The sequence below is a fragment of the Haliotis cracherodii genome, unplaced genomic scaffold (assembly GCF_022045235.1).
Source record: "Haliotis cracherodii isolate W230 unplaced genomic scaffold, xgHalCrac1.p SCAF_11, whole genome shotgun sequence".
NCBI classification, from domain to species: Eukaryota; Metazoa; Mollusca; class Gastropoda; order Lepetellida; family Haliotidae; genus Haliotis; species Haliotis cracherodii.
The window spans coordinates 7,094,874-7,105,966 of record NW_027266266.1 but is presented as its reverse complement, the minus strand read 5'-3'; the positions used below and the strand labels follow the sequence as shown (position 1 = coordinate 7,105,966).

The window sequence follows — 11,093 nt, the reverse complement described above, 5'->3', positions numbered from 1 at the left end:
TGATGGTACACACCGTTGCTGTTTAATGTAATGATTAATCAGACGCAGGTTGTCAGTAAGATAGTTGTTGATATAGTGTTGGTGTACTATTGTAGGCACGGGCTCAGATGTCTTTTCTTGCATATTTTAATTGAATTTTATACGTGCATCAGACGGTAACGAAGTGGTGATACTGATAATGTTGAGTTGCTGCCGCAGCTGCTAGTGTTGAGTTGTTGCTGCAGCTGCTGGTGTTGAGTTGTTGCTGCAGCTGATAATGTTGAGTTGTTGCTGCAGCTGCTGGTGTTGAGTTGTTGCTGCAGCTGCTAGTGTTGAGTTGTTGCTGCAGCTGCTAGTGTTGAGCTGCAGCTGCAGCTGATAATGTTGAGTTGTTGCTGCAGCTGCTGGTGTTGAGCCGCTGCTGTAGCTTATAATGTTAAGTTGTTGCTGCAGCTGATAATGTTGAGTTGTTGCTGCAGCTGCTAGTGTTGAGTTGTTGCTGCAGCTGCAGCTGATAGTGTTGAGCTGCTGCTGCAGCTGCTAGTGTTGAGTTGTTGCTGCGGCTGATAATGTTGAGTTGTTGCTGCAGCTGCTAGTGTTGAGTTGTTGCTGTAGCTCCTGGTGTTGAGTTGTTGCTGCAGCTGCTAGTGTTGAGTTGTTGCTGCAGCTGCTGGTGTTGAGTTGTTGCTGCAGCTGCTAGTGTTGAGTTGTTGCTGCAGCTGATAGTGTTGAGTTGTTGCTGCAGCTGCTAGTGTTGAGTTGTTGCTGCAGCTGCTGGTGTTGAGTTGTTGCTGCAGCTGATAGTGTTGAGCTGCTGCTGCAGCTGCTAGTGTTGAGTTGTTGCTGCAGCTGCTAGTGTTGAGTGGTGCTGTAGCTGCTAGTGTTGAGTTGTTGCTGCAGCTGCTGGTGTTGAGTTGTTGCTGCAGCTGCTAGTGTTGAGTTGTTGCTGTAGCTCCTGGTGTTGAGTTGTTGCTGCAGCTGCTAGTGTTGAGTTGTTGCTGCAGCTGCTGGTGTTGAGTTGTTGCTGCAGCTGATAGTGTTGAGTTGTTGCCGCAGCTGCTAGTGTTGAGTTGTTGCTGCAGCTGCTAGTGTTGAGTTGTTGCTGCAGCTGATAGTGTTGAGTTGTTGCTGCAGCTGCTAGTGTTGAGCTGCTGCTGCAGCTGCTAGTGTTGAGTTGTTGCTGCAGCTGCTAGTGTTGAGTGGTGCTGTAGCTGCTAGTGTTGAGTTGTTGCTGCAGCTGCTGGTGTTGAGTTGTTGCTGTAGCTGCTAGTGTTGAGTTGTTGCTGCAGCTGATAATGTTGAGTTGTTGCTGCAGCTGATAATGTTGAGTTGTTGCTGCTGCTGCTGGTGTTGAGTTGTTGCTGCAGCTGATAATGTTGAGTTGTTGCTGCAGCTGCTGGTGTTGAGTTGTTGCTGCAGCTGCTAGTGTTGAGTTGTTGCTGCAGCTGCTAGTGTTGAGTTGTTGCTGCAGCTGCTAGTGTTGAGTTGTTGCTGCAGCTGCTAGTGTTGAGTTGTTGCTGCAGCTGATAGTGTTGAATTGTTGCTGCAGCTGCTAGTGTTGAGTTGTTGCTGCAGCTGCCGGTGTTGAGTTGTTGCTGCAGCTGCCGGTGTTGAGTTGTTGCTGCAGCTGATAATGTTGAGTTGTTGCTGCAGCTGATAATGTTGAGTTGTTGCTGCAGCTGATAGTGTTGAGTTGTTGCTGTAGCTGCTAGTGTTGAGTTGTTGCTGCAGCTGCTAGTGTTGAGTTATTGCTGCAGATGATAGTGTTGAGTTGCTGCTGCAGCTGATAATGCTGAGTCTTATGATGCTGAAGGTCGACTTCAGGTATAAAGTATGGTGTGTGAACTAAGATGATAACATACCCGCTTGCTTGAAAATGTCACGCCACTTCTCTAGATGCATCTGGCGACTATACTTACCACTTAAAGTCCAGATAATGCCCTTGGCTATTTCACCCAGGTGGAGACCACGCGCTGGAACCCTACCCGACAACACGTGAAGGAAATGTACGTAGGAGATGGTATCAGCAACCTCTATCACCACCTTCCTTTTATCTTCTTAGAAGTAGACATCCCGTCTAAAAGCTTCGTCACTGCTTCATGAATACTGAGTGATCCATCGCACGTACAGTCTATCTAGCGGTTATACAACCCCTGTGGTGCTTCACGTGACTGCTTGACTGCCCGGATGGGTGCCAGTGCGCGTGCCTGGGACGTGCCATCGGATGGTGTGTGGTCAAGGTGCCTGTATAATTTTTTGTGTCCATACTCCATATGTGTTCGATATTTCACTTGGGGCACGGGTGGCCCGTTTTCCAAGGTGTCGCCACTCGTCGTGCAGAATAACCGCCTCTTATGCGCGCCATAACCAATGGTCGTGGGTTCGAATCCCGGTTCGTCTAATTATGTTTCTAGGTTTGTCAGCACCATACCCGTGCTCGTGGGTTTCACCACCAAAATGACAAACATCTGAAACCTGCATCAGATCGGGCTTTTCTTCCACATGCAGTGATACAACGGCGGCGTTGAACCAAACTCATTCACTGGTTATTTTGATCCGGGTAGAATAGGTCTTCAGTAACCCATGCTTGTAGTAAAAGGCGACCATGCTTGTCGTAAGAGGCGACTAACGGGATCGGGTGGTCAGGCTCGCTTACTTGGTTGATGTATGTCATCGTATCCCATCTGCGTAGATCGATGCTCATGATGTCAATCACTGGATTGTCTGGTCAAGACTCGATTATTTACAGACCGTCGTCATATAGCTGGAAACAACAAAGGAAGAAAGAAACACTGGTTATTTCGTATTATGTGATTTCACACACATGGATATATGGCAAACATGAGGTCGAAAATACAAAGAGTCTCCAAATGAGCATTCCCTTATATCATCTCCGTACTGAGACCCTCATCAGCTTTGGTCCACTTGATTTGAATACAGAGTTGTCTTTCTTAGGCGTGCTAGGATCCTATGCTGGAGGGTTCGAATCCCAAAAGAACCCTGATTCTCCTTGCTTTATACCACAATACCTGTGCTCGTTGGTTTCAAGACCTGCATCGTATCGGGCCTTTCTCACGTTTTAAGCTCACACGCCGTATTAAACTAAAATATTGTTCCAAACGGCGTTAAACAACCAAGTATTACAAAAAGGAAAATTTAAACCGAAATCACGGTGGACATAGTCGTCACTGCAAAACGGGGTCACGGGTGGCCCAGTCGTCTAAGGTGCCGCGATTCGCTGTGCAGAGTTGCGTCCCTGCGGCACGCCAGAAATCTGTGGTTGTTGGTTCGAATCCCGGTTCACCCCGATTATGTTTCTAGGTTTGTCAGCACCATACCCGTGCTCTTGAGTTTCACCGAAGTGGTAAACGTCTGAGACCTGCATCATTTCGGGCTTTCCTCCCTCATTAAGCTGACACGCCGCGATATAACTGGAATACTTTTAAAAGCGGCGTTAAACCCAACTCACTCACTCGTCACTGCATTATTGTATACTAAAAGAATAATAAATAAATAAGCTCAAAAATGAATAACAACGCGTCTTCCTTGGCCTATTTAAGGTTTCTCTGTATTCGAATACTGAAACATCTCTATCTTTAACTCAGATCGAGAATTCATAGTTGGAGGCAAGATAAAAGAAATATAAAAAATAATTTATACACAGTGACGCAGGTTGTAGCGGGAACCTTTAATCACTGAGTGAACATGCATACTTCTGTTTTTAATGAAATACACTTCCAGATGTCTGCATGAGCAGATATACATGTATAAGAGTACAAAAACAAACCATATTCCCTTTCAGCGCAAAGGAATTTGTCGTTTAGTTTCGTGGGTGTTGGGTAAAAGAATGTTCATGAGAGGCGAGACTCTTCAACCGTGTTGGGGGTCGAGGTGTAGCTACGAACAGCTCAACACCTCACTCGCAGGTCGGGCTATTGTGTCTCCGGGCGTGATGAAGAAGGACACCGTCTGATGGTTGAGTGTAAACACGACTCCATGTGATTCTGTCATCTCGGGAGTGATTTAAAATACAAAGTTACTAAATTATCATATTGCTGATATCCCGGCACATCAACGGAGACATTATATGTCTTATCTACAACCCCCTGGCGGTTTTCCTACGATATCAAATACAGATCACATTCATCACCAAATTCAAACGCATAAAGATCACGAAGGGAGACAACTCTGAATTTTTAATTTATTTACAAAATATTCAAATTTCTAAAACCCAAATGAAACAAGGACCATATGGTAACAAACAAGTGAATAACTGTTGCAAAATAGGAGATGGCGAGTTTGTCGTCGTTTCCAAATTAATGTGCTTCTGAAAGTATTTTTTCTTGTACTTCGAGGATCTTTGACTTATTCTGGGATAAACGGTTCTATGACCTTGACCCTTATCCCTACAGCGCAACCCGCTAAGAAAGAACACCTGATGTCAAAACTGTTACATTACAAAGGGAGAATAGATTCTTGAATTGCCCCTTTTTTCTTTTTTTTTGTCCGTTTTGTTGTGATAGAGGAGGATGAAGTGAAGTGAGTTTCAACGTCCCCTTGAAGATTATTGCACTCAAATAGCGATGTGCATGCACGTGTGTGTGGCTGCTTGTACTAATGCTAGCTCACTGAGAAACCATGCCGCAGTTTAACATGAATACCCAACTCAGACACAGTATACTGACTCCCAGCCGACCAGTCCTTGTTTTAGCCCTTTAATGTCGAGCACCAGACAGGGTAACAACAAGTACCATCTTTTAACGTCTTTTGGTATGACACGGCCGGGGATCGAAACATCGACTTTCCGTCCTCCGGGCACGAGCTCTATCCACTAGACCACGGAGACTGTTTTCAGAAATATGAATTCAAGTAAGACATTAATATTGACGTTGGCTTGTTATGGGAAACTACTATGACGTCATCAGACGTTGTATCCCACACAACCGTGTTACAGAGACCCAAGTAACCTATTTTGGGTCACGTGGTCAGGATCAGGTTATTGCGTGTCATCGCACCCCAACAGCTTGGACGTTGCTCATCACATCAATCCCTGGTTTGTCTGGTCCAGACTTGATGCGTCACAGGAGTGGTGAGGTAGCCTAGTGGATAAAGCGTTCGCTTGTCACGCCGAAGGCCCGGGTTTGATTCCCAAATACAATGTGCAAACTCCATTGCTAGTGTTCCAAACAAACACGTCGACGTCCTGTCCATACGGGGTGGTTAAAGCGTTCGCTCGTCACACCGAAGACCCAGGTTCGATTCTCGACATGGGTACACTGTGTGAAGCCCATTTTCTGGTGTCCCCCGCCGTGATACTGCTGGAATATTGCTAAAAGCGGCGTAAAACCATACTCACTCACTCAATTATTTACAGGCCGCATTGATATAGCTTGACTATTTTTATTTCGGGTTTAACCACAAACAAGTACAACGTGATTGGGTCACTGTGGGTTAAGGCAGCTGGAGAACAACAAATATAAACAATTCACTCGGAACACAACATTCTCAAGCTAGTCTTGTCGTATGTCCTGCTAAGGCGTACATGACATGTAGGATCTTGAAATAGCACAGGATGAGGTGGACCTTTTTTCTTGCATCTATATTTGGATCAGATCCCATGCACGAACCTGTCACCTGAGAGTTTTGTTCTGTTAAGGAAACAGATATTGTTACAGTATCTGTTCTAAATTTAATTGTTCATCAGAGCAGAACCGGTTTTTATCAGTTCGTATTTTATTCATTGAGTGAACGCCACATTCAAGTCTGTATGAAAGGATTCATGAAGCAGATGATAGATTCTGGATGATGCTCGGATGAATCATACGATATGTAGAGATTACTACACGAGCGTCTGTCAGATAAAGATTTGAAACGTTTTGAAACAACGAGTTGTAAGATAAGTGGTATCTCGCAGGCACGAGTGCAGTAATCTGTTTTGTCCACACCCTAAAATCGCACCATTTTAGCATCGAATCGATGCATATGTTATCTATTCTTATAATCTCGGAGCGCATTAATACATAATAACAAAAAGGTCATTTGTGTCGTCATCCGGCTTACCACCGTGTGACCCTCCACAATAAAAGATTCCGCCATACCTGTGGATTATCAAGGCGATTATGAAAATGCAAACTCGACTGAAGCACGAGGTACCTACCAATGAATCACAATCAGGAATGTAGTCCGTTATAATTTGAACTTAGGTCATCACCATGGAGTAGCCAATCACGGGCCTGGAATTCGATCTCACACATGTTTGATACCAGTTATCTCAAATGGGTTCTAACCCATAGGTATTTAAGAAAAGCATACATTTTTTTTATCCATATATGTTAAGTGTATTGAAATGTCCAGGGTTCCATGATCGGATCCTCCTTGTCATGACCTTGCACGTGCTCGTGAGTTTAAAAAAATGGAGTTATTCCGGCATCAACATTTTGTTGAACCCTGATACTGCTGACTTACCCCTTCCTCAGTACCATTCTGTTATCCTCATGACGCGCCGAAACTATACCCATCAGCTGATTTTATCATATTTCGATTTTCAATTGAGTGAGTGAGTATGGTTTTACGCCACTTTTAGCAATATTCGAGCAATATCACGGCGGGGGACACCAGAAATGGGCTTCACACATTGTACCCATGTCGGGAATCGAACCTGGGTCTTCGGCGTGATGAGCGAACGCTTCAACCACTAGGCTACCCGACCGCCCCGCTTTTCAATTGAAAATATGTTATGTTGGCGAAATTATATCAAAACATTGAACTGTACTGGCGCTTTGTCAGCATTCTAAGAATACTTCTACATGGTTTTATTTAAAAAAAATTGTTTGATTTAAAACTTTTAAAAATTAAAAAGACATGTTTTTCGCATTATACTCAACCACAGATCTTATGTCATGTCAGATCTTATCTTTCAAAATCAATACATTTGCTTTTTGGGGAAAAATGTAGAGTATTTCAAACATAATAGTGGTCAAGTGGTTAAAATTCATTTCTTACCCCAGTTGTCAGTGAAACAATTATATTTTTACACAAAATAACCATGCAACACATTACCTTTTACAAACTTATGCGGGAATGAATGATTGTTAAATAATTACATATAATCAGAATAAACAACAGTTCTTTCAATTTTCAATTACATAGAAAAAACAATCTTGGTATACATACTTTTGTCCCTCAGTGTATATAGAACGAGTTTTGAGTAGTGATCTTTTTCTGTTCGACATAAATGGTCAGCATCGAGTATACAGACGAGTAGGTGAACGGTCAGCGATAATTTCAACCATTTGGAGGCGGTAGCGTCATGGTCTGGGGAGGATCTTCGCCGATGTCAAAACGAGCGTTATTATTCACGGAAGCCTGAATGCCCAACAGCCACGTGGTATTGTCTTCAGCAAGACAATGAGAGACCGCATACGACAATGCTCATACAGAACTTTCTGAACCTCGGGAACATTCACGTTTTACCCTTACGGGCATGTGCTCCTGGTATGAACCCCATCGAACAGGCAATGGGATCATCTTGACCGACAGATCAAAAGACGACAAGCGGCACCAGTCAGCCGTCAAGAATTGGAACAATGTCTCCTTGAGGAATGGCCGCGGATTACCCAAAACGTCATCCGGCGTTTGACGTCACCCTTGCGACGTCGTGTTCAGGTTCGCATTAATGCACAAGGTGGACATACTCGGTATTAAGTTGATTTTAAATGTACTTTCGGAGATTTTAATGTCATGTTGAACAAGTGTTGTGACAGTGATATTAATCAAGTGTTGTGACAGTGATATTGAACAAGTGTTGTGACAGTGATATTGAACAAGTGTTGTGACAGTGATATTGAACAAGTGTTGTGACAGCGATATTGAACAAGTGTTGTGACAGTGATATTAAACAAGTGTTGTGACAGTGATATTGAACAAGTGTTGTGACAGCGATATTGAACAAGTGTTGTGACAGTGATATTAAACAAGTGTTGTGACAGTGATATTGAACAAGTGTTGTGACAGCGATATTAAACAAGTGTTGTGACAGTGATATTGAACAAGTGTTGTGACAGTGATATTGAACAAGTGTTGTGACAGCGATATTGGGACACTCATTTTATAACCCCATGTGTTTTTGGGTCTGAGTCAGTCGTTCAATTTTTGTTTGGATAATATGAGCAGTTTTACACATATAGAATACTAAACGAGCTCCCGTGTAATACCAAGTTTATAAAACGAGTGAATAGTTCTGGTATTTGACAAGCGAAAGCAAGTCAGATACCAGAACCATTCACGATTTTCATAAAATTGCTATTACACTGGAGTTCGTTTAGTATTTTATTCATTACTTGCCATTTATAACTATTTTTAGAATTTCACTGTCGTGTATGAATAGGCAGATACCTACACGATCCACAACGTAGTTCAATTGAGTTTAACAGAATAATACTTCAAACACGCAAAACGTTGACGGATTAATTTTAGACTTTACAACCGCCCACCTTAAGAATTCAGACGTCCGTTCCACAAAGTTATCGTAGCGCTGAGGTTATCGTAACAGAAACCTATGATTGTGGGTTGGAATCCCGGTTCGCCCCCATTATGTTTCTATGTTAGTCGGCACCACACCCGTGCTCGTGGGTTTCACCGAAGTGGTAAACGTCTGAGACCTGCATCACTTCGGGCTTTCCTCCCACATTAAGTTGACACGCCGCGATATAACTGGAATACTGTTAAAAGCGGCGTTAAACCCAACACACTCACTCATTGGTATACTTTCTTTTGGACGTTAGTGTATTTCCAAATTAAGCCTGTCAGCAATGACTGATATCTGTAATGGCGTTGTTGATTCATAATGGGAAACACCACAGGACGCGATCAAATCCCACCCCTCAGGTGTGGGGGTCCAAACTGGAGATAGTGTTGGTATGTGTGTAGCGGTAATCCTTGTGTATACCGTCCACAACAGAGGTCATACGGGTAGATAACGGGTGGTCAGCAGTGCTGCTGATCCTTATTTCAGGGTACAGGTATATGCTGCTGGCAGATGAAATGACCGACTTATGAATAATTCTTGAAATGATCTTTTCTTGAAAAAGTACGTGTGAAGTATTTATACGTGGAGTTTCACTTTTATAAATTACCATCATATTGATGGGGAAAAACAAGGAAGCAATAAAATGAATAATTGTTACATGAATGAAAACGACAAAACCACATCATAAAAAATAATCTCTGCTAAAAGCAGAGGCCATTGTACATGTGTTTAAGAATCACTATCAAATAGTGATGAGGGGGCACGGGTGGCCCAGTCGAAAAAGGCGCTGTGCAGAGTTGCGTCCCTTGGGCACGCCAGAAACCTATGATTATGGGTTCGAATCCCGGTTCGCCCCGATTATGTTTCTAGGTTTGTCAGCACCATACCCGTGCTCTTGGGTTTCACCGAAGTGGAAAACGTCTGAGACCTGCATCACTTCGGGCTTTCCACCCACATTAAGCTGACACGCCGCGATATAACTGGAATACTGTTAAAAGCGGCATTAAACCAAACTCACTCACACTCAAATAGTGATGATACCAGATGTTAGCGAAAAGGTGAACCTTAACTACCCTACCGATGGCACCTGCTACAAATACACGCAACGGCAAGTCATCTGCAGCTGTTCACCTGAACAAGCACGGGAACATATGGTACATATCTCAACTCAAAATGCGGAATTGCATCGTACAATATTTATTTTAACTGATGCGTCAAATTTGGAAACGTCCTCCAAATGTCTACCATCTCTTTGAAAGCTTTACTGTTTGTTTGATTGGTTGTTGTTTTACGCCGCACTCAGCAATATTCCAGCTATATGTCGGTGGTCTGTAAATAATCGAGGCGGCCAAATAGATCGGGTGGTCAGGCTCGATGAGTTGGTTGATGACATCTCAACGTATCCCCACGTGGAGGATCGTTGTTCACAATATCGATCATTGGTTTGTGTGGTGCAGACTAGATTATTTACAGACCGCAATCATTGTGCTGGAATATTGCCGATGCGGCGTTAAACAACATTTTGTTAGTTGGGTTTTTGTTTAACGCCACACTCACCAATATTCCAGCTATATGACCGCGGTATGTAAATAATCGAGTCTGGCCCAGACAATCCAGTGATTGACATCATAAGCATCGTTCCACGCAATTGGGAAATGATGACATGCATCAACCAAGTCAGCAAGCCTGACCACTCGATCCCGTGAGTCTTACGACAAGCATAGTCGCCTCTGAAAACAGGATTTCAGATGGGACATAACATTCGTCTTGAGGTAATATAACCCCAGGCTATGAAGAGGGTTCACGACAAGATGTAAGTTCAGCCGAAGCCTGTTAGTGTCCTCAGCAACTTATGGGTCATAATGACCCCCAAGTTGCTCAAGGGTGTTACATTACTGAGTAAAACTACCTCTAAACATATCCCACAGTCAACTCTTACACGGCTCACTGAGATATATTTAAGTTGTTTACGCTATAGTTTTCTTTGGATGTCAGAAGTAAACTGACCCTAAATGCTTTCATCTGCGTTATCTTTTATCGAAGGTCATGTGACACCGGTCAGACAGGTGAGTATTGTGTTGGGCTCTAATGGCCAGCTAATCCCACATACGATCCAGCTCTGTCCCTCACGTCAATGCCAAGTGTAGCCGGTGATATCAATACCCCGCAATCTAAAACCTGTCCCCCCACCCACCTATATTTCATTTTATCTTCTTCTGTACCTGGATACGACTGTGTATCCCTTCAACACACTTCCTCGTCGCTCCCCGTCCTAAAAATCTCCCACTTAATTTATATCAAATCCATCTTACAACTTCACCCATCTTTATCTGCACTCTCCTCATCTTTCAACCTGGCTCCAGTCTCTAATGCCACCTCTTACCTCTGATGTCTTGACCAGCACCGGAACTCTCTCCCCACCCCTATTTCACCCCACCCCGTCTCTCATACCATCCTTCACCTCATGTCTTGACCAGCACTACATCTCTCCCCACCCCTATTTCACCCCACACCGTCTCTCATACCATCCTTCACCTCATGTCTTGACCAGCACCACATCTCTCCCCACCCCTATTTCACCCCACAC

General features: G+C 43.7%; 1 protein-coding gene across 1 annotated transcript in view; it reads right to left on the bottom strand.

Moving 5' to 3' along the window:
* Window positions 1–201: 201 nt before the first annotated feature.
* Window positions 202–11,093, bottom strand: part of LOC139456060 (uncharacterized) — a 56,062-nt gene continuing 45,170 nt past the window's right edge. Inside the window, exons 3-5 of the mRNA XM_071237567.1 lie at window positions 1,446–1,658; window positions 642–905; window positions 202–519 (exon numbers count right to left, since the gene is read on the bottom strand). Coding sequence (XP_071093668.1) covers window positions 202–519; window positions 642–905; window positions 1,446–1,658 — 795 coding nt within the window. The remainder of the gene's footprint in view (window positions 520–641; window positions 906–1,445; window positions 1,659–11,093) is intronic.